The sequence below is a fragment of the Camelus bactrianus genome, chromosome 9, assembly GCF_048773025.1.
Source record: "Camelus bactrianus isolate YW-2024 breed Bactrian camel chromosome 9, ASM4877302v1, whole genome shotgun sequence".
In the NCBI taxonomy this organism is placed as follows: Eukaryota; Metazoa; Chordata; class Mammalia; order Artiodactyla; family Camelidae; genus Camelus; species Camelus bactrianus.
In genome coordinates this window covers 56394222-56418871 of record NC_133547.1, presented here as the reverse complement: position 1 = coordinate 56418871, position 24650 = coordinate 56394222, and the positions used below count along the sequence as shown (strand labels likewise).

Below are 24650 nucleotides of genomic sequence, written 5' to 3'. Positions count from 1 at the left end.
TTGAGGGGCAGCTGGTATATTGGGACTCTGTGTACTTTCTCCTCAAATTTTGCTGTGACCCTAAAACTTGAAGAAAAAAAACTAGTTGCAGCACTATCTTTATAGGCAATTTTATTTTTTTAAAATATCAGAAAGGTGTGAATTTAATGTCATCTACAGCTATCTTTGAAACGTGAGCTTATGGGTAACATATTTTATACATATTCTCTAATTTACTGTAGAGTTATCCGAGATTACTGGTGTCATCTTTAAAAACCAAGGTTTTCTATTTGGGGGCGGTAGTGGTTGTAACCCTTAATCCGTACTGGGGAAAACGAACACTCCGGGCCAAGGGATTATCTCGGTCAGCGATCCTCCGACCAGTTAAACAAGGTGAAGACTTTACTGAGAGTCCCTACAGCGCAGCCCCGCAGGCTTATGGGAAATGTAGTCCCGAAGTTCGATGGGCCACCCCTCGGAGGACCCAGGGACGGCGAGCAGCCCCTGCGTCTGCGCATGTGCAATGCTGCGAGCGCGCCGGTGGCCGCCCTTCCCCCCACTCCAGCCGCGAGTGGGTGATAGGGCCCGGGTCTCCCCGCGTCTTAGCCGCCCCGCGCCGTGACCGGGCCTAGCACTGAGCCACGAGCGGAGGCAGTGCCCCTCCAGGTATGAGGGGAGCTGCCAGGCAGCTCCGCAGGGTTTGGGGGCCGAGGGGAAGGAGATGAGGGATGGGTTCGTGCCCACGTTGGGTGAGAGTCCAAACTTCGGCGACTCGCAGGCGACGGCGACCCTCGGGGCGGCGTCCAGATTGGCCCGGCGCTCTCCTCTGCTCGGGGCTGGCCGGGACCGCTCGGCCGGACGTGCGGGGGCGGGGACGGCCGAGGGGGAGGGCGGCGGCGAGGGCTTGCCTTCCTCCCTTTGTCAAGAAAAGCGCCTCCGACCGGCGGCTTCGGTCCGGAAGCCTGGGGGGCCGGCGCGCACGCGAACAGGCCGGGCGGGCGCGCGGCGAGGCCGGGGGCGGGGCCGGACACACCTGGCTGCGCCCGGATGCAGCGTGCTGCGTCCCGGGGCCTCGCGGGTGCAAGGAGGATTGGAAGCCTCAGTAAGTTTCCTGATGAGCACGGTGTGCCGAAGGAGAGGAGGAGCCACGACCTCTTTGCAAAAGCCTTTTCAGCTTAAGTGTTCACCTAATCCTCATACCTACCTTGTGATTTAACTAGTTCCTTAATTTCAGCTGATGGGACACCAGTGATAATAGATGGGGCTTAGGTGATTTACCCAAGGTCACGCATCCAGGTGATACTTTATCATATCATTTGCCTTTTGACTTTGTTCCCTGGTAGTTTTTGCCATGCAGGCGTTTTGAATTTCTCCATGGTTGAATTTACTGCTCTTCCCTTTTATAACTCCGGAAAGCCTTCACCACTTTGAGATTATGCTTGTTTACTTGTGATTCACATTGGTACTTAAAAAAATTTTTTTTAAACTTGTTGATATTTTTATTATGATCCCATTAATGGTTACATTTAATTAGTGGGAATGGACACCTTTATGATGTTGGCCTTCTGTAGGCCTTCCCTTTTGTTCAGATCCTCTTTCATTTTGTCCCTGTTAACAGCATTTTATCTTCATAAAAGATTTGCGTTTTTCTTAATTTTATTCTTAGGTAGTGTTGCTATTGAAAATGGGTTCTTTTTTCCATTTTTTTTTTTCTCTTGTGTTTGTTGATATTCCCCACTTGTTTTGTGTATTTGGAACTTTTTTTCCTCCTTAATTTGTGTAGCTAATGGGTATGTGTTTTTATTGTGAAAGAAAAACTATTTAATGTCTGTAGCATCTATCGTAATGTCTCGTCATTCTTTTTGTTTTCAGTCATTCTTGATATTAGTTTTAATGCTACAGTTGTCCTTTAAATACATTTCCTTCAAATTCTAATATGTTATGTCTCCGTTTCCATTCAGTTAGGTGTTTTTTAAAAACTTCCCTTGTGACTGCCTTTCTCACCCATTGCTTATTTAGAAGTCTGTTGTTTAATTTCCAAATTATTTTGGGATTTTCCAGATCTTTGTTACTGATTTCAAGTTTAACTTTATTTTTGTCAAAGAATATATTTTGTCACATACTTCAGTTCTTTAAAAGTTGTTGAGATTTGTTTTATGGCCAGGGTTATGATCGATCTTGGGAATGTTCTAAACATACTTTAATAATGATCATTGTGCTGTTGGTGATAGAGTCTTCTGTAAACAGTAAATGGGGCCTAACTGATTTTCTGTCTGTCTACCTGTTCTGTCACTTACTGAGAAAAGATTATTGAAGTTTTGAACTACAGTTGTGGAGTTACCTATTTTTTTCTTTCAGTTCTATCAATTTTTGTTTCTCATTTTTTGAAGTTCTTTTTGTGCATGTACATTTAGGATTGTTATGTGTTTTGGTGATTTGGCACATTTATCATGTGTCATTTATCACAGTGACATGTAATATCACTCCTTATCCCTGGTGATATTCCTTCTTAAGTCTACTTTGTTTGATAGTAATATAATTGCTCCAACTTTATTTTGATGAGTGTTTGCAAGGTTTATCCTTTTTTATCCTTTTACTTTTGATCTAGCTATTGAAGCTCTGAGAACTGTTCTGCCTGTTGGAAGTAGAAGGCACAATCATATACATTTTTGAAACAAAGGATTGTACATCAAGATGACACAGTGACATTTTACATAAAGTTCACCAAAGATACATAGTCCAGGTAAGCGCATACAAAGTGAGCAGCAAGTCATCATGACCCCTTACAGAGTTAGAAAACAATGGTTAATTTTTAAGTTACATTATTTCTAGCTCAGAAGAAAAAAAAAAATCTTTACAGTTGAGCAGGCACTCCCATCTTTGAGGTGGTCTGGTTAATGGATAATGCAGATGGACATTGCACACTACAGGGGGAGAGAGGAGGCCCAAAGGACGGAGAGAGAGTTTTTTGTTTAAATTTTTGTGTCCTGCCTTAAAACATGTTTTATTCCATGAATATGTTTTTATATTTAAAACAGACTGCATCTAGACAGCACATAGTTTGGCCTTGTTTACCGAGTTTGACAGCCTCTGTCATTTAATTGGTTATGTTTATACCAATTATTGATATGGTTGGGTTAAAATCCATCTTACTAGTTTTGTTCTAGTTGTCCTTCCTATCTCATCTTTGTTCCTGTTTTACTCTTTTTCTGACTACTTCTGAATTTAGTGGTAGTTTTTATGATTATATATTTTTCTCCACTATTGGCTTATTGTTTATACTTCTTTAAACTTTTTATTATAACTTTTTATCGGGGGGGTGGGTAACTAGGTTTACTTATTTATTTATTTACTGGAGGTACTGGGGATTGAACCCAGGACTTGCACGTGCTAAGCATACACTGTACTACTGAGCTATATAGCCTCCCCATCTTGTTTATACTTCTTTAAAGAATTTTTTTTTTGTAGTTGCCCTGTAGTTTACAATAAACATCTTGAGTTAATCACAGTGGACCTTTAAATAGCATTATACTGCTTTATATGTAATGTAAGATTTATAAAACAGCATACTCCCATTAACAATTTTATCATCCCATCTTTTGGGCTGTTATCATATATATTACTTTTACATATGCTGTAAGTTCACAAAACTTTGCTACTGTTTTTGCTATAGACAATCAATTATCTTTTAAATTGATTAAAAGTAATAAAAAATGTCTTTTATGTTTGTCTTCATTTTAACCATTCCCAGAGATCTTTATTTATTTGTGTAGATCTATGTTTCTGTCTGGTATCATATCCGTTCTACCTGAAGAACTTATTTAAGTGTTTCTTGTAGTACAGGTCTTCTGGTAATGAATTCTCTCTGTTTTTGTTTGTTTGAAGAGATTTTTAATTTCACTTTCGTTTTTGAAAAATGTATTTGCTGAGTATAGAATACTGGGTTGATGGTTTTTTTCCTTTTTTTTTTTTTTTTTTTTTAAAGAGCCCTTTAAGGATGGCACTACATTGTCTTGTGGCTTGTATTGTTTCTGATGAGAAATTGGCTGTGATTCTTTATTTTGGTTCCTCTGTACAGGCATACCTAGGAAATACTGCAGATTCAGTTCCAGACCACCATAATAAAGCAAGTCAAATAAATATTTTGCTTTCTCAGTGCATATAAAAGTTAAGTTTACAGTATACTGCAGTCCATTAAGTATGTAATAGCATTATGTCTAAAAAACAAGGTATATACCTTAATTTAAAAATACTTTATTACTAATAATGCTAACCATCATCTGACAATGCAGGGTTGCCACAGACTTTCAATTTGTTTAAAAAAAAAAAAAACAGCAATCTTTTAAGTGCAATAAAATGTGGTATGCCTGTGGATAATGTGTTGGGTTTTTTTTTTTCCTATCTGCTTTCAAGAATTTCTCTTTAACTTTGGTGTCCTTTGCTTTGAATATGATGTTTCTGGGTGTGTCTTTGTTTTATTTTGGTTTTTGGTGTTCTTTTTGGATAGATTATCTGAGTTTCTTGGATCTGTGTTATGATATCGTTCATTATTTTTGGAAAATTCCCAATCATTATGTCTTCAGATACTTCTGTCCCATTCTCCCTTTGGGGACCCCAATACAGGTTTGTTAGGCTGTTTAATATTGTACCACAGCTCTTGGATTCTCTGCCTTTTTTTTTCCCCTTTTACTTTCTCTTTGTGTTTCAGTTTGGGTAATTTCTTTTGACCAGTCTTCAGATTTACTGAAAGTTTCTTCAGCTCTGTTGAGTGTACTAATGAGCCTATTGAAAGTATTCTGTCAACTTTGTTACTGTACTTTTGTTAGTATTTCCATTTGATTTTCTTCTTTTGAAGTTTCTAGCTCTTGAAATTCCCTATTTGTTCATTCATGTTACCCACCTTTCCATTAAAGCTTTAATATATGAATCATGGCTGCTTTAAATTCTCTGATAATTTAATCAGTTGAGGTTTCTGTTGATAGTGGGTTGTCTTAGTCCTGCCTTTTTGAGTGTCTTGTAACATTTGATTGAAGGTGAGTGCTGTCAGCATGGTTCTTTCTGGCCCTCTGAAGAGGCAAAGGGACTCTCCCAGGAGGCGATATTTTCCCAGGTGATGTGTAAGGATTTCTAGAAGTCATTTTAGAAGTTCTGAGGCAGGTCAGTTCTTTAATAACAATACCTTCTTTTTTCCTCTTTTCAGTTCTACCTCCTCTGCCTTTACCCCAAAACTGCAGAAAATGAACAAATCCCAGGTGAGTTGTTTGTTTACTCCAATTCTGTTTTCAGTGAATTTGAAGAAGTTTCTAAGGACCTAGGAAATGACATAGAAAGGTATAGATGAGTAAAACTCAAGGAAGACATAGTAAGAATAATCAATACCAGCAGCCAAAAAGTCAGATTAATTGAATGTCTTGCATTGATTATGAATACCATTTCCTTGGTTCTCTAGCCTTAGGTCTGAATAAATTTTGTGGACCTTTATGTAGATGGTGTTTTGGACAGCATCCCCAGAAGCAACTCATGTTAAACAGGTTATTAGTTTGTCTCTGGTTATTTCATAGAGCATTCTTGAGTGCAGATGCTGAGTAATATTATGTGTACTTTATCTTTCCAATCCAATGAACGTGATGCCAGAGAACTCACTAATACCTAGGTGTGTATTTAAATTCTACCCCCAACCTCCACTAGTTCCATTGTCATTTTCCTGAATAGCATTCCAGAGTTTATTTGTACATATTTACACAAGTACAAGTATAGGTTAATGTAAGATAGCATATTAATCATACTGCTCTGTTTATATGTGTTTTGTTTTGCTTTTAAGTAATAGACTTCATTTTTTTAAGAGCAGTTCTGGGTTTACAGAAAATTTGAGTGAAAAGTACGGGGATTCTCATATATTCCCTCACTTCCTCTGCACACAGTTCCCTTGTTATTAACATCTTGTGTTAATGTGGTACACCTGTTACAACTGATGAACCAATACTGATCCTTTAAAGTCCATAGTTTACATTAGGATTCATTCTTGGTGTTGTCCATTATATGGGTTTTGACAAATATATAATGACATGTATCCACCACCATGGTATCACACAGAATTTCACTGACCACAAAATCCCCTGTGCTCTATCTATTCATCCCTCCCTCTCTCTCCCAGAGTCCCTGGAAATCACTGATCTTGTCACTGTTCCCCTAGTTTTGGCTTTTCCAGACTGTGTTATAGTTGGAATCAATCAGTGTGTAAGCTTTTCAGATTGGTTTCTTTCACTTAGAAATATCCACTTGAAGTTCCTCGATGCCTTTTCATGCTCGATAGCTCATTTATTTTTACCACTGAATAACATTCCATTGTCTGAATGTACTATAGTTTATCCATTCAACAATTGAAGGACATCTTGGTTGCTTCCAAGTTTTGACAGTTATGACTAAAACTACTGTAAACATCTGTGTGCAGGGTTTTGTGTAAACATAAAATAAGTTAATCATTTGGGTAAATGCTAAAGAGCACAACTGCAAATTGTATGGCAAGAGTATGTTTTGTGAGAAACTGCCAGACTGTCTTCCAGAGTGGCTGTACCATTTGCATTCCCACCAGCAGTGAGTAAGATCCTGTTGCTCTACATCCTTGCCAACATTTGGTGTTGTCTATATTGTGGATTTTGGCCATTCTAATAGATGTTCAGTAGTATCTTGTTGCTGTTGTAATAAACGATTCCCTGATGACATAATGTTGAGCATCTTTTCATGTGTTTATTTACCATCTGTATATCTTCTTTAATGAGGTGTCTGTTAAGGTCTTTGGCTCATTTTTAAATTAGATTGTTTATTGATGAGTTTTTAAAGTTCTTTATATATTTTGAATACCAGTCCTTTATCAGATATGTGAGTTGCAAAGATGTCTTTGTCTTTTTATTCTCTTGATTATATGTGTTTTTATCACTCGGTGACATCTTTGAAGTCTTTCCATCTCAGAACGTAGAGAATTTCCTCATTTTTCCGATTTTTTTGGTATTGTGTAATGTAACATTTATACAGAAGAGTGTATAAAGCATTATAATTCTCTTTATACATGCTTTAGCCAATGTATGTAACAAGTATTTATACATTAAAGAATAATAATAAATGGGCACCCACATTAAGAAATAGAACATTATCTGTTCTTTATGATACATTCTCTGATTGACTCTTCCTAGTAGTTAGCCACTGTCTTGACACCTATGTTAATTATTGACTTGCCTTTCTCAAACATTTTCCCATTTATATATATTTATATATATATATCCCTAATCAATATAAAATTCAGTCTTGAAAAACTGGAATTTTTTTTAATTGAAGTACAGTTGATTTACAAAATTGTGTTAGTTTCAAGTGTACAGCAAAGTGATTCTGTTATACATACATATATATTCTTTTTTCTGATTCTTTTCCATTATAGGTTATTATAAGATACTGAATATAGTTCCTTGTGCTATACAGTATGTCTTTGTTGTTTATTTTATATATAATAGTGTGTATATGTATAACTGGAATTTATATTGCCTTATTTTGCATAATTTTTCATTTGATTGGTGGAGTTTTTTTCTTCTTCCTCCAGATATTTGAGATATAAAAGATGTCCTTTCATGCACCCATATTCTCTTTATCAAGACTTAGGTTTTTTATCATTGTTTTTTTCAAGTTACATTAGCCAGTGTTAGCTAAAGAGAGGTGAAGCCACTCCTGGATTGTTTGTGGTGGTATCAAATGGTACAGACTTTATTTATAATTGCCAAGACATTGAAGCACCCCAAGTGCACATCAACAGTTAAATAGATAATGCAGATGCACTATATATACATACATATATATGTATATATATTTTTGTGTATGTGTGTGTGTACACACACACACACATATAATGGAATACAACTCACCCATAAGAAAGAAGGATATTTTGCCATTTGCAGCCCTTCATTTACTTTTTTTTTTTTTTCACTTCAAAATGTTGCTGTTAATAGCAGGGTGTATGTGTCTTTTTGAATTAATTCTTATTTTGTGGTTGGCTTTATTCCTTTGATAACTAAGTTTAGAAAGCTAAAACTCTAAACGTTCTTAGAAACAATAAACAGTACATATATGTAAATTTAAAAATATATGTGCAGTTAAAAAAAAAATGAGCTAACAAACCATGAAAGACATAGAAGAAAATTAAAAGATATTACTAAATGAAAGAAGCCAGTCTGAAAAGTTTACATACTGTATGATTCCAACCAAATGACATTCTGGAAAAGGCACAGCTACAGAAACAATAAAAAGATCATGGTTTCCAGGAGTTTGGGGAGAGGGAGGGAGGAATGAATAGATGGAGCACAAGGGATTTTTAGGGCAATGAAATTATTCTGCATGATACTGTAGTGGCAGCTACATGTCATTATGCATTTGACAAAACCCATCAAATGTACATCAAGAATGAGTCCTAATGTAAACTGTGGACTTTGGTTGATAATAATGTGTCCATGTTGGTTCATCGATTATACCAAATATGTCACACTGGTGAGGGATGTTGAGGGTAGGAGAGTATATATGTGTGGGTGGGGAGGGCTATGTGTGAATTCTGTATTTTCTGCTCAATTCTGTTGTGAACCTGAAACTGCTCTAAAAAAATTAAGTCTATTAAAAAACACGATACAGACTTACTGGGGAGCAATATGGCAAAACTTAGCAAGCAAGCACAGATCTGGTTCTGTCTGGGAATTTTGCTGTTATTGGATAGAGGTTTCTAGGAGATGAACTGGATAGAGTCTGTGGGTCAGAGTCTGGCTTCAATTTTTTTCTTAAGTGTTTACAAAAATCTTATTGGTTAAGTCATTGGCAAGGCCATGAGAGAATAGGAAAACATAGAGCTCACATAGTTGGGCCATTTGGCAGGATCAAAGTGTGGATCAAGTATTGAATGTCTGGCAAGAATATAATTAGAGTAAGTGGGCTGTTCTGTATTCCCTGCTTCTTGGATCACTGGTCAACTGCCAACTCTTAGGAGTAGATCAAAGAACACTTCTATGAGATGAAACAAGTGCCCTTATCTCATTGGCAACCTGGTGTGGGAGAGATAGATGTCATCCGCACATGTTCCAGACAAGGCAAACCAAAGCCAGACAGATAAGAATCTGGTTCAGGCCCACCCAGGAATTCTCTCAGGTTAAAGAGGTGGTACAACGGCAGTAGGCATCTTACAGCCTCAGAGTGCCTGCTTTTGAATCACACTATTTCATTCACGCAATTTGGTACTGATAGAGAATCACTGCCATCCTGTGATCGCCTTCAAATTCCTCACAGGCTTTTCTTTCAGCTTTCCTATTGATCTTTTGTTTGCCTTTTCTCATGTCTTTGCCTTTTTTGGACTACTATTGTTTTTAATGGAGTAGATTCTTCAGTAACTTCTTGAGAAAGGATATGTGAGAGAGAGATTTTTTAAAAGTTAATTTTCTGAAAATGCCTTCATTCTCTTCTACTGATTGGTTGGTAGGTAGTATGTGGATTTGTCCTTCTTCACTTTAGTTCTGTCAGTTTTTGCTTGATGTAATTTGAAGCTGTGTTTTTGAGTTCATATACATTTATTAAGTGCATGCACATTTATGATTATTCTATTTTCCTGGTGGAATTACCCTTCTATCATTTTGGAATGTCCCTCTTTATTTCTGATCATACTCCTTGTCTGATAAATAGAACCATACCTGCCTTTTTATAATTAGCTTTTTTATGATATATCTTTTCCATTCTCTTTGTTTCAACCTGTTGTGTTCTTATATTTATAGTGTACTTCTGCTAAACAGCATATAGTTGGGTTATGGTTTTTATCCAGCTTAACAGTCTGTCTTTTAATTGGTTATTTTATTTATAATTAATTTCATTATAGGCACAGTTGGATTTAAGTCTGTCATCTTGCTGTTTGTTTTTCACCTGAATTTTCTATGCCTTTTTACCTTTGTGTCCTTTTATTTTTTGAAGTGGTTTCTCTAAGGATTACAATTTATGTATGTTACTAATCACCTTGCATTAGTATTATACCACCTCAGTACAACCCAAGAACATTGTACAGTATATTGCAGTGAATTCTTACATCTTTTGTTTATCTGTGTATGTCTTTATTTTGCCTTCATTTAAAAAAATATTTTCCCTGGCAGTAAAATTCTAGGGTTTGTTTTTTCTTTCAGTGCTTTAAAGATGGCATTCTGTTTTTGTCTCACATCTATGGTGTATATTAAGAAATAGATCCATTTTTTAACATTTTTTATTGATTTATAGTCATTTTACAATGTTGTGTCAAATTCCAGTGTAGAGCACAATTTTTCAGTTATACGTGAACATATAAATATTCATTGTCACATTTTTATAGTTGTTCCTTGAAGGAAATGTATCTTTTTCTACTGCCTACTTTTAAGATACTCTTTCTTTCTCTGGCACTCAACAGTTTGAGTTTGATGTATTTAAATATAATTTTCTTTGTATTTATTCTGCTTGAGCTTTATTGAGTTTCTTAGGTTTGTATTCAATACCTTTTTATCAAATTTGGCAAATTCTTAGCTGTTATTTCTTCAATTGTTTCTTTTTTCTTCTATATATATATTTTTTATTGACATGTAGTCAGTTTACAGTGTTGTATCAATTTCTGGTGTACAGCATAATGCTTCAGTCATACATGAACATATATATATTTGTTTTCATTTTCTTTTTCACCATGAGTTGCTACAAGATATTGAATATATCCTGCGCTATCAGTTATTGTTTCTGTCCCATTCTTTTTTCTTCTCTGGTTCTAGGATTACTTTTTTTGTTTTCTCTTTCAGCATTTTAAGCAATAGTGCATTAGACTTTGGGGTTAAAAATTTTTTTTTATTTTTCAGTTTTATTAGGTAGAATTGTTACAGTTTGACTGCACATATACAATATATTGCATGTATACATATACACAATATACTGCATATATTTTTTAAATTTATGTATATGTACTGTTCATTGCTACTAAGAATATTTAGAGCTTTAGCTTTTTAATCTTATATAGTTATCAAAGGAATAAAGCCAACCACAAAATAAGAATTAATTCAAAAAGATACATACACCCCACGATTAATAGCAACATTGTTAATAATTGTCAAGATATGGAAGCATCCTAAGTGCACATCAATAGATGAATGGATAAAGAAGATGCAGCATATATATGTAATGGAATACAACCCACCTATAATAAAGAAGGATATTTTGCCATTTGCAGCCCTTCATTTACTTTTTTTTTCCTCTTCAAAAACCAGAATTTTATAACTGGCACAGACATTTCCATTGCATCAAAAACAACATAATACCTAGAAATAAACTTAGCCAAGGAAGTTACCTGTAGTCTAAAAAGTGTAAAACATTCCTGAAGGAAAGTGAAAATGATACAAAGAAATGGAAAGATATCTTGTGCTCTTGGATTGGAAGAACCAACATTATCAAAATGGCCGTACTACTCAAAGCAATCTACATGTCCAATGCAACCCTTGTCAAAATACTCATGACATTCTTCACAGAATTAGAACAAACAGTTTAAAAATTTATATGAGCCCGTAAAAGACCCTGTCCTGCTGTGGTTCCCTCTTTGTTTCCAGTTGAAGAAGATCTTTTTGCTAGGTTCCAGTCTTTTTTTGACGGTTGTTTAGCAGTCAGTTGTGGTTTTGTTGTAGGCACAAGGAGAGGCAAGCTCATGGTCCTACCACTCCACCATCTTGACCAGAAAGCTACAGTTGGTTTTTAACTTCAGTTAAAAACTACATTTGCAGTTCTACAATGTCCATTTGCTTCCTTTTTGTAGATTCTAGTTCTTTGTTAAAATATTCCAGTATTTTCACCACATTGTACATCTGTTTCTCTTTATTTTTTAACATTATTTACAGTTAAAATGAACTCTTTGTGTGCTAACTCTAAAACATGGGTTATCCCTACGTCTCCTTTTGACTGTTTATCTCTTAATTTTTTTGTGTCTTTTCATTCTTTTTGCTTTTTTGCATGTCTCATAATTTTTGTTTGTTGGACATGCTGTATGATACATACTTGCCTCTAAAGAATATTAAGTTTTGTTCTACCAATAATTTAGCTACCTGGCAGAACAAAACAGCTTTCTGCTAGTTACCCTGGAGGTTTGCCCTCCACCTGCACGTATTAGGAACCAGCCAAAGATCTGAGGTGAATTTTTATGCAGAATTTTAGAGCCCCTTCTCTATGTCTGTCTTATCTCCATTACCCTGCGCCCAAATCCCAGTTATTTTGCAGACCCAAATGCTGATTTTTATTTCATGTAACAGCTCTGTCACTTTTTGCTTGGGCTCTATTTCTCTGTGTCATGGTTTAGAAAATACCACTAGGGACATTTTGCTGGATATGGAATTCAAGATTGACAATTTTTTTCTTTCAGTAGGTTTTTTTTTTACCCCCAGCACTTTTTTCATCAGTGTGAATATGGAATTCGTTTCAAGTTCACCCTTCTTTCAGTAATTGTAGCCCTGCAGTGGTTGCTGTCCAGTGGCTGCAGACTGTTTCATTTATTTGCCCACCTTCTGTTGTTGTTTTCTTTCAGAATTTTGAAGTCACTACTTCTTAGTGTTGTAGTCAGCAAGTCCAAAGGCTTACCTGTTTATCAGAATGTGAGCTATTCCATTCTCTCCTGAAACTTCTAAGCTTTTTTTCTTTGTTCCTAGTATTCTAAAATTTTGATGCTCTTTCTTCCTGTTTGCCTGCTAGGTCATTAAATATTTTCATCTTCTCTTACTTTCTTGGTTTGATTCTGTGAAGTGTAAAACTGCACAGAAATACAAATAAAAGCATATTAATTTGGGCTATATGAAATAGCCATTTTTGTATGTCCGAATAGTTGAATGTCATAATTTCAATATGGTTCAACCTGATAACTACCAACCTGTTACACCATTGAGTAGTCAATACTTAACATCTTGTGGGGGAGGGTAGAGCTCAGTGGTAGAGTACATGCCTAGCATGCACCACGTCCTAGGTTCAATCCTCAGTACCTCCATTAAATAAATAAGTAAACCTAGTTACTCCACCCCCCCAAAAAAAAGGGAAAAAAAACGTTAACATCTTGGCTTATTTGTTTTCACACATAATATATATAAGTTTTTTCTTTATGTTATACAGTTTGTACATGAAATCTGTCTTTACTGTCTCACTGTCTCTGTCGTGGTCTGCCCTCCTAGTATGCTGTCACTATTAGGTCACCTCACCCAGTGCTAAAATCTTCCTGATCCTAAAGCCAGTCTCCTCACTTTAGAGGCAGACAATGTTAAAAGTTTCGTGTGTGTGTATCCAGTCCTCTCTTTTAATACTTTTATATACATTAGGTAGTTTATAGGATTTGGGGGTCATGGTAATACACATATTTTTGGAATTGTTTTTACTAATTATTGATGTTCCTGTGCCAGCTTTTCTATGCCTTTTATTTTCAGACTTTGTTTTCAGTTTGCTTCTTGTAAAAAGTTTGTTGTTTTTTAAAACTTCATTGAAGGTCTTAATCTTTTATTAAATGTTTTCAAAACTCAGTGTCCGTAGATCCCATTTTATTGGAACACAGCCACATCCATTTGTTTACATATTGCCTGTGCCTGCTTTTGTGGTCCAAGGGCAGACTTGATTAGTTGTAGTTGAGACTACATACCATCCTCAAAACCTAAAATGTTTACTACTTGGCTCTTTATAGAAAAAGTTTCTCAACTCATATTCTAGTGCTTTTAGCACTTTAAAGATACTCTGTTATTTTCTGGCTTCCATTGTTTCTATGAAAAAGTCAGCTGTCAGTTTTATTGTTGTGTCTCTGAAGGCAGTATGTTTTTTTCCCTTTGGGATTTTTAGCAGTTTCATTATGATGTCCCTAAATGTGGTTTCCTCTATATTTATTCTTTTTGGGGTTAGTGGTGTTCTATGGTCTGTGAGCTGTTCCAGAAAATTCTAAGCCATGTCTCCTCAAGTATTGTTTCTGTTGGATTTTGCCTCTCTTACTGGGACTCCAGTTGCAAGTATATTAGACATTTACTTTGTCCCATGTGTCTTTTAGATGCTTTGATGTGTTTTCTATCCTTTATTTCTGTATTTCAGTCTGGATGTTTCTTACTGACCTATCTTCCAGTTTATTAGTCATCTCTTCAGTTTTGTCTAATCTGCTGTTAAATCCAATTATATTATTTTAAAAATATCTTTTGTAACTTTTTTCCTGCTTAGTTTTACTCTGCTGTTACTTTTTTTTGGTGACAGGTTATTTAGCCTATGACATACGCTTGTGTGATGGTAAGTCACATTGTGTCTCTACTTACATTATGCTGACAGTGTGGTGATGATGTCACTTACATGTACTCAGTGCATAGAGTGACCATTTCCTGTATGCTGAAGAGCTGAATAACCACTAATAAGATTGGTACCCAAAAGAAAATAAATTGTCAGGTACAAGCATAGGCAGAATCCATATGGGAATCATGTAGATTGCAAACTGAATAAAAAGCATTTTTAATGAAGACACAAGTATACTATAGCATGCATGACATCTCAGGAAAATGAACCAGATTTTAGGATTTACCAAATTTTACTAAGATTTTTAGATAATCTGAGTGTGAATAGTGCAGATGCCCCATCGTTTTAGCTAGCTACGTAGGATGTTGCAGCAGGAATTATGTGGCATGTCTCTTCAGGAAGCAAGACGATAAGGAAAGTTGAATATTGAGCTCCATACAATTTAGCTTTATTTTATTTTATTTGAGTACGTAACATGTACTTATGTACTATGCTTATAAAAACACAAAGATGAGGAAGATACAATTTCTGATCTAAAAATTAGATTATCTAAATGGGGAGAGTGGAAGGAATAAGGCACATTTAATGAAAGAAAGCAGAGTAAAATAAGTGCCACAAGAGAAACACGAACAAGGTACTCCCGGGTTTAAAAGAGAGTAGGGATTCAATTATGGAGAACACGTTTAAGTGATCTGTGATGTGACCTAAGTGGGAGAATCTGTACATAGAGGAGAGCCAGGGGAGAGAGGGATGGAAGCGAAATTTGAATGATGTTCAATGCTGGGTTAGTCATTAGTTTATTTCAACAGATAATGGATGACTGCTTCTAACCAGAATAATCATGTAATTAGGGCTATACTTTAGAAAAATTACGTTAACTTTAGAATGTGGGGTAGATGAGAATAAGAGCAGATAGGAAATAAGAATTAGGAAGCTTTTGTAGTAGCTGGGGTGGCAGTGGAAACAGGAAGCAAAGGAATGACTTGAAGGGGGTCTATAGCATGCCTATTGGTCCTTGTGTCCTTAGTATTTAATTTAGTCCCTGGGAAATTTCCCAGTGTTCCTATTTTATGAACTATAATTTCAGAAGCAGTCTAAAAATGGGAATGAGTATTTACTATTGGGGAAATCTCCACTCTGTGATTGTTGACCTCAGTGTCATTGGTCTTAGGCACAGATGACCCACCACCTACATTCTCTGCTCCCATGCCAAGTGGCTAAAGATTCCTATAAAAGGTCCTGAAATAATGCCATTGGGTAACCTGCAAATTTGTGCAGTATAACTAGGTCATTTGTAATGCTCTGACCTTTATCTCATCTTTTTTTTTTTTCATACTTCCTCTAACTTTTCCTGAGGCTACAAGTTATGAGTGGAAGATTGTGGGAAATCACTGGGACAAGGCAGTGACAGCCTGGAAGAAGTAGAAGGAGTTAAGGAATTGGGAGTCATAACTGAAGATGACAGACAAACAGATTCAGAAGAGAGGTTATGTGAATAGGTTAAAAAGGATTCTTGCACTCAGAACTAAACTTGCAGGTGAAAATTTTAGATGTTTAACAGTTTGAAGAGTTGAGGTCTGCTCTGAGTGTCAGATACACTAGGTACACCTCTACTCATGGCCATAGCATTTCTGCACCAAACACCAGATTCATTCCAGATGAAAACTACTTCTGTTGTCTACAAAAGTCTTTGTGGATAATGTTTGACATCTTGTTTAATGTTATGGTGTCAGAATTGTGTTTTATCTGTAATTTTTGGAGCATTTTTTTGTTTGTATGGAGTATAAAAAGTAGCATTGTGAAAAAATACAGAATATTTTCATATTTGATGGTACAGTCATTTCTGAATTGTAACTTACGTCAAAGTGATGTGCCACAGGTTTATCCCCCTTGTTGGTGTGGCAGTGATTTAAAAGTTCTTACTGTTTTTATCTTGTGGCCAAGTGGATGTAGATGATTTTCTAAGTTACGAAATGGTCTTCAATTTTTTTTTCCTTTTAACATCATCCTGGTTTTGAGTAAAGGCTTGGTTTTCTAGTTCATGACACTTTTTTCACATTTATATGCTTCAGCATTTTTGTTTCATGGGGATTGTTTATTACAGTGAATAATATATATTATTATATATTACAAAATCATATATACATTCAGGTCAAGGAAGAAGACTTAGCCAGCATTCTCAAAGCCTTTGTGAAATCCTCCCCCAATAGCTGGAATTAGTTCCTTTTCATTGCTTTATAGTACTCTACTGTTTTAATATGCCACAAGTTATTAATCTACTGTTTATCAACCTTTGTTTTTCCAGCTTTGGGCTCTTATGTAAAATGCTGCTATGAACATTCTTTTTTTTTTTTTTTTTAACTTACAGACTTCTAATTTCTATTGAGGTATAATTGACATATAACATTATTAGTTTCAGTTGCACAACATTATTCAGTATTTGTATGTGTTGTGACCACCACAGTAAATCTAGTTAACATCCATCACCATACATAGTTAGTTTTTTTCTTGTGAGAAGAACTTAAGACCTATTCTCTTAGCAACTTCCAAATATGCAATACAGTATTATTAACCACAGTCACCATGCTGTACATTGCAAGACTTATTCTAACTGGATGTTCATACCTTTTGGACCCTTTTACTGTTTTTTCTTACCTCCATCCTCCGGCCTTTAGGTAACCATCAATCTGTTCTCTGTATCTGTGTACTTGGTTTCTTTTTTTTCTTCTTTTTTTTAAGATTCCACACATAATAGAGATCACAAGATACTTGTCTCTTTTCTGATTTCACTTACCATAATGTCCTCAAATCCATCTGTGTTGTCACAAATTGCAAGATTCCTTTTTTTTATGGCTGAATAATATTGCATTGTGTATATATGCCACATTATCTTTATCCCTTCATCCATTGATGGATACTTAGGTTGTTTCCATATCTTGGCTTTTGTAAATAATGCAGAAGTGAACATGGAGACAATTGCCCTTCAGTATCCTTGGGTGGTTGTTTCCAGGACTGCCCACCTTGGATAACAAAGTTTGCAGATGCTCAGGTCTCTTATATAAAAGGCATAGTATTTGCATATAACCAAGTACATCCTCCTCTGTCCTTTAAACCATCTGTAGATTACTTTAAGTATCTAATGAAATGTAGATGCTATGTAAATAGTTGTAAATTAAACACAATGTAAGTGACGTATAAATAGTTGCCCTGCACTGCAAATTCAAGTTTTGCTCTTTAGACCTTTCTGGCTTTTTTTTTTTTTTTTTTTTTTTTTTTTGGTCTTCCAAATATTTATTTATTTTTTTTATCGAAGTATAGTCAGTTATAATATGTCAACTTCTGGTGTGCAGCACAATGTCCCAGTCATGAATAGACATACATATATTCATTTTCATATTCTTTTTCATTAAAGGTTGTTACAAGATATCGAACATAGTTCCCTGTGCTATACAGAAGAAACTTGCTTTTTTTTATAATCTATTTTTATATGTAGTAGCTAACATTTGCAAATCTCAAACTCCCAAATTTATCCCTTCCCAGCCCTTTTGCCTAGTAACCATGATTGTTTACTGTGTCTGCGAGTCTTTCCTTTTTGTAGATGAGTTCATAGTGTCCTTTTTTCTTTTTTTTTTTAGATTCCACATATGAGTGATATAAGGTATTTTTTTCTCTTTCTGGCTAACTGCACTTAGAATGACGATCTCTAGGTCCATCTGTGTTGCTGCAAATGGCACTATTTTATCATTTTTATGGCTGAGTAGTATTCCATTGTATAAATATACCACAACTTCTTTATCCAGTCATCTGTTGATGGACATTCAGGTTGTTTCCATGTCTTGGCTATTGTATATAGTGCTGCTGTGAACATTGGGGGTGCATGTATCTTTTTGAATTAAGAGTTCCCTCCAGATATATACCCAGAAGTGGGAATGCTGGATTATATGGTAGGTGAATTTTTTTATATTTCGAGGAATCTCCATACTGTTTTCCATAATGGCTGCACCAAACTACATTCCCAGCAACAGTGTAGGAGGGTTCCCTTTAAGCCATTTTGAGTTAATTTTTGTGTATGGTATGAGGGAGTGTTCTAATTTCATTGATTTACATGCTGCTATCCAGTCTTCCCAACACCACGTGCTGAAGAGACTGTCTTTTCTCCATTTGTCTATTCTCCATTCTTCCAAATAGTTTTGATCCATGATTGGTTGAATCTGTGGATGGAGAACCCAGAGATATGGAGAGCTGACTGTGTATCTTTCTGAGTTAGTGTTTTTGTTTTCTTCAGATAAATACCCAGAAATGGAATTGCTGGATGAAATGGTAGTTCTATTTTTCACTATTTCAGGATCCTCCATACTGTTTTCTGTAGTGGCTGCACCAATTTACATTCCCGCCAACAGTATACAAGAGTTCCCTTTTCTCCATATCCTCACCAATACCAGCACTTGGTATTTCTTGTCTTTTTTTTTTTTTTTTTTTTTCCCCGCTTCGGTGTTATATCTAAGAAATCTTTGCATAGCCCACAGTCACAAAGATTTCCCCTTGTGTATTCTTATAGACATTTTTTTAAATGTATTTTCTTTCTTTTTTTAGGGGAGAATTATAGGGGGTAATTAGGTTTGTTTATTTAAACAGAAGTACTGGGGATGGAACCCAGGACCTTGTGCATGCTAAGCACGCACTCTACCACTGAGCTATACCCTCCCCCATCTTGTCTTTTTTATAGTAGCCTGTCTAACAGTTGTGATACCTTATTGTGGTTTTGATTTGCATTTCCCTGATTAGTAACGTTGAGCACCTTTTCATGTGCCTGTTGGCCATTTGTATATCTTCTTTGGAAAAATGTCTTATTTCTCTGCCCATTTTTTAATTGGACTTTTTTTTTTTTTTTTTTTTTTTTTTGCTATTGAGTTATATAAGTTCTTTATATATTTTGGATATTAACCCCTTATCAGATACATGATTTTCAAATATTTTCTCTCATGCCCTTTCATTTTGTTGATGGTTTCCTTTGCTGTGCAGAAGTTTTTTAGTTTGATGTAGTCTCACTTGTTTATTTTTGCTTTTCTACCCTTTTTTATGGCTTAGATATGGTCAAGAGATCTCTAATTATGCTTGATTGTCTTGTAATTGGAATTTCATCTTCTGCCTTTAAATATTCAAAGCTTTAATTAACTCTAATAGTGTGTAGTTTGAGATGACAAAAATAATGCCTATAAAAGCATGAGTACACTGGTAACATTAAATATTACATATTAATGTTTATGTGAGTATCTCCATGTGCACATCTTCAGTGGAGAAACTATTTTATTAATCTTAGGTATCTGCCAAATAGTGCCAGAGATGTAGGGGAATCTGAATACTTTATGTATAAAAATATTTTGGAGGCATGACAAAACTGAAAGTGTACAGTTGGTTTTATATGTAAATTTTAAAGATGAATGACTTTTACAACGTAGGAAGAGTAAGTGTTTATATGTCCTTCTGGTATCAGCAAATGCTGATCCTTTCAGAATGAACAGCAGTATGCCATTTCAGGGATCAGTGTCATTCACGGATGTGACTGTGGACTTCACCCAGGAGGAATGGGAGCAACTGGACCCCTCTCAGAGGATCCTCTACATGGATGTGATGCTGGAGAATTATAGCAACTTATTATCAGTGGGTAAGGGAGGAGGAAGGGGGGGAGGAGGAGGGCCACCCCAGGACATTTTTCAGTGTTTCCTTACCATGACCCAACTGTCCTTGGGGATTTTTTCCATTCTTTTCCTTTCAAAGTACACGAACTAGGAAACATTTTTTACTGGGAACCTTTATATACTGGAAGACCACATCCCAAACATAGGCACCCCAGCAATGGAAATTTGTGGAGACTTCACATTATAGTGAAAGGGTTGACAAAGTGTACTTTATGTGCTCTTTCCTAGAGGTATGGAAAGCTGATGACCAGATGGAGGGTGACCCCAGAAACCCAGACGAGCAGGCAAGGCCATTTGTAATCTTTAAGAACCATATGCCAATTGAAGAAGAAGATAATCTCTTTGGAAAAACTTTAAATCTTAGCACAGACTTTGTTTCTTTAAGACAAGTACCCTATAAGTATGACTTATATGAAAAAACTTTGAGATATAATTCAGACTTACTTAATAGTAATAGAAGCTATGTAAGAAAGAAAGCTGATGACTGTAATGGATTTGGAAAAGCGCTCCTCTATCTGAAGCAAGAGAAAACCCACACTGGAGTAGAATACTCTGAATATAATAGAAGTGGAAAAGCCTTTGGCCATAAAGAAGCCATTTTTAAACACCAGAAAATTAGAAATTTGGTGCAACCTTTTATTTGTAATTATTGTGACAAGGCTTTCTCCTTCAAGTCACTCCTCATTAGTCATAAGAGAATACATACTGGAGAAAAACCTTATGAATGTAATGTGTGTAAGAAAACCTTCTCCCATAAGGCAAACCTCATTAAACATCAGAGAATTCATACTGGGGAGAAACCCTTTGAATGTCTTGAATGTGGAAAAGCTTTCACCCACCAGTCAAACCTCATTGTACACCAGAGAGCACATATGGAGAAGAAGCCCTATGAATGCAGTGAATGTTGCAAGACATTTGCCCAGAAGTTTGAACTTACTACACACCAGAGAATTCATACAGGAGAACGACCCTATGAGTGTAATGAATGTGCAAAAACCTTCTTCAAGAAATCAAACCTCATTATACACCAGAAAATTCACACAGGGGAGAAACGCTATGAGTGCAGTGAATGTGGAAAATCCTTTATCCAGAACTCCCAGCTCATTATACATATGAGAACTCATACAGGAGAGAAACCCTACGAATGTACTGAGTGCGGCAAAACATTCAGCCAGAGGTCGACTCTTAGATTACATTTGCGAATCCATACAGGAGAGAAACCGTATGAGTGTTCTGAGTGTGGGAAGGCCTTCAGCAGGAAGTCCCGACTCAGTGTCCATCAGAGAGTTCATGCAGGGGACAAAGCCTGAGACAGCAGCTGGGTTGTACCTGTGGAGAACTCTTCCTATGGGGAGAAACCTGGTGAAGGTGCTGAAGGAGGGTGGGAGCTCATACTGAGATACAATCTATCAACTCAAAAATGGGTAAAATAGGATCTCCTAAGAACGATACTGTAGTGAAAGTTTTGATACTCAACTAAGGAATACATATCAGAATGTATCCAATTGTAAATAGACAAAAGAAAGCTTTTTAAAATTTTGAATGAATTACTCAGTAATGAAATATTCTGGGCAACAGCATAAAAGCTCTACAGACAGTACCTTAGGAATTCAGTGGTTATGTGTGAGAATATGCTGCAAAACACAAATTTTGTATTTTAAATCTGCACGTGTACATTTAACCCAGTCACTGGGAGTTGGAAATTCTTGTCCTGATAATTAGGACACAGCAAACAAGATTTTCCATACTAAACAGCACATGTGTTTCTCAGTACCTTCACAGTCCAGTATGCATTCCAAGTGACGTATACACCAGATTTTAGTATGTTTTCTCCTCCTGCTTGCTGGCGTAGGTAAGTCGGCAGCACCTTGTTACTGAGCTGCTTCTTCAATAAACAGAAGACAGTGCTGTTGAAGTTTTAACCGTCTGGGTTTGCTGAAGATTTCCTTTGGAAGTATTATTGACATGAATATGCAAGTGTGAGATCATTCAGAGAGTGACAGGAGGCCAGCACAGGGTCCGTCACACGGAGTGCACCCCCGCGCAGGTGGGCCGCCGAGGAATACCCACCCCGGTCGTGCTCTCCTTACTTTTCAGTGCGGTATCTACATACAGTGCATGTCTTTTACCAAAATACTGTACAACCCAGAACTACTTGTATTTTTGTGTGTTTCCCTGTTTCTCTTAATGTTTTATAACTGTCTTGCAAAAATTAGGATGTGTCTGTAGTTCAAAAATGTTACATTTCAGAGACTTTAGAGGAAAATAATTTATTTTAAGAAACTATCAATAAATGTCTTTTACTGCTTTTTAAAATTTCCAAGTGCATAGTCCACTTTAGAAATAAATTTTTGCAGTGTTCTGTTTAAAAGAGGCATTTCTGCTTCCATGAGTTTACTATCATCCACCAAAAGCTGTTCCCTTTGGAACCTGACTTACTAAGTTATCTCTTTCCTTTAAAAGCTCACACTTTATTTATAAGTTAGACTTTTCAGCAGGCTCTCCATATATTGGTCATTAACCTAAAAAATTTTCTTATTTTTGCTTAACTCAAAGATACACCATTTTAGACTTGATTTCAAATTCACAAGTTCCTTTCCTTATCAATTACAAATCATGCATTAGAATTATAAGTGGTAACTATAACTGGCCTTTTTTCTTTTAGTTATTTTTGAAGATTATTGATGTGCTGTGACTATGTATGAACCTGAATGATTTTCTGAACAAATTTATATCCATAGTCCAATAAGTTTTTTGTCTTTCTAAATTGTCATCTTACCTGCTATGGCAAGGAAGCAGTGGAAGAGGTTAATTTCATACACTGATGTTAGAAATATAAATTGTGACAACCTCCTTGGCAATCATTGTGACTGTCTTTTAACATTAAGAATATATGTGCAGTTGACCCTTGGACAACATGGGTTTGAAATGCGCGGGCCCACTTATACAGATTTTTTTTCAGTAAATACATACTGCAGTGCTACACAGTCCGCGGTTGGTTGAATCTGTGGATGCAGAACCTTGGATGGCGGATCAACTGTGATTATACTTGGGTTACACTTGGGCTACCATCTGCGCAGAGGGTCAGTGCCCCAAACCCCTGTGCTGTTTAAGGACCAACTGTACTCCTCAACCCAGTAGACTTGCTTCTGGGACTCTATCCCTAAGAAAAAAATAAAGTGCCAGTACCTAAGATTATATGTTTATCAGTGTATATTTTTTGGTAAGGACAAAAAAAGGAAACAATATGAATGACCATCAGTAAGGGAATGATTAAATAAACTGGTAAAGATACTCCATGGCTGGATGAAATTCCATGGAAAAGAGTGTGTAGGAGCAAATGCCGCCAGGTCAGATGGGGGCACAGGAGGGGGAGAAAGCGTGTGCATGTGTACACCAAGTTTTCTAAAATAAAGATCTAAAAAGGTGCGTGTGTGTTTGTATACAATTTTATGGGCCTGAAGAATAGGATTCTTCAAAGTCAAAAATTAACACTAACTTCAATGGAAAATTTTTTGTGCATTCCTTAGTCTCTAAATTAACATCTATTTCTACTAGACCACCACCATAACCCATTAGAATGGACACAGTGAGTTAAGTAATCAACATTAGTTCACAGAGCATGATGCAGGCAGTTCCCTTACTCTGTACACTGGTCATCTGCTGTGCTGCAGCTCCAGCTTGAGACTCTTCTCACTGAAAGCACGTTTGACGTTCATTGTTCACCAGCTGGAATCTTTAATACCAAAAAAACCCCAAAAAACAAAAACAAACTAGTAAAGACAGAATAACCGATGAAAAGATGCAGGGAATGCCAAGTTATTACTATAAACTAGCAAATTACAAATACTCTGAGAAAACGCAACCTACCCACCTTTACAACTGCACAAGTGACCATGAGGTGACTGTCCTTTCATGCACTATTTGTGTCCAAGGCCCTAGAAATCTAGATCAGAACTCCTAATTTAAAAAAAAAAAAAAAAAAAGTACCTTGTAATTCTCATACACCACAGTGGTTTTAGAGGAAACTCCTGCCAAAGACGAATTCTTACAGCTGGGGCATATGACTGTATTTCATCAACCTCACAGCAAGCTGGGAGGCAGGGGTGGTTATTTCACTGGTGAGGTGCAGGCCAGGAGGCGGGACAGTTTGCACAACAAAACCCAGCTAGTAGCGGGTGTTCCAGGTTCAGGCTTAACTCCAGAGCCCACGCCGACTGCACCTGGCGCTGTGACTTGTTTTTATTCCACTGATTTTAATTGGAGATTTTCTTTCCATTTCTATAGGTATGTTAATGTTTCCGCATTGTTTTATGCCCTGTAGATCTAAAGTTGGGATCATCTTCTTGGTATAAAGCTGGTGTGGCTAAACAGAATTGGCCTCACTCTGGTAAGCTGGTAGGTCTCAGGACCTGTCAAATGGGAATAGGGTGACAGCATCCTAGGCAGGAGGCACCATGGGTCCTCCTCAGGGGGTGGGGGGAGCTCTGGGGAATGCTGCTGGCGGTTCAGTCCCAGCCACCCCTGCTGTCTCCCCTGCCAAATCCACTACCCTTGACCACAGTCTGTCCTCATTCTCTGCAGCTGAGTGACCGACACAGAGCCCTGTTCCCAGCCAGACAGTTGGTCTGGGAAGTCAGGACCCTCCGCCATCTCTAGGCCTTTTTG

At 36.6% G+C, this 24650-nt stretch overlaps 1 protein-coding gene across 8 annotated transcripts; it reads left to right on the top strand.

The window, feature by feature from the left end:
* The first annotated feature begins 437 nt into the window (after positions 1–437).
* Positions 438–23411, top strand: ZFP1 (ZFP1 zinc finger protein). 8 transcript variants are annotated; one of them, XM_074370422.1, is made up of 6 exons: positions 438–645; positions 2588–2722; positions 5180–5231; positions 17919–17941; positions 19822–19948; positions 20211–23411. In XM_074370422.1, the coding sequence occupies exons 5-6, from the start codon at positions 19906–19908 to the stop codon at positions 21290–21292; spliced, it is 1125 nt and encodes a 374-aa protein (XP_074226523.1). In that variant the 5' UTR covers positions 438–645; positions 2588–2722; positions 5180–5231; positions 17919–17941; positions 19822–19905; the 3' UTR covers positions 21293–23411. The 8 variants fall into 8 exon arrangements, with proteins under 8 accessions (XP_074226523.1, XP_074226524.1, XP_074226521.1 ...); XM_074370423.1 differs by lacking the exon at positions 2588–2722; XM_074370420.1 differs by lacking the exon at positions 17919–17941.
* The last annotated feature ends 1239 nt before the right edge of the window (positions 23412–24650 follow it).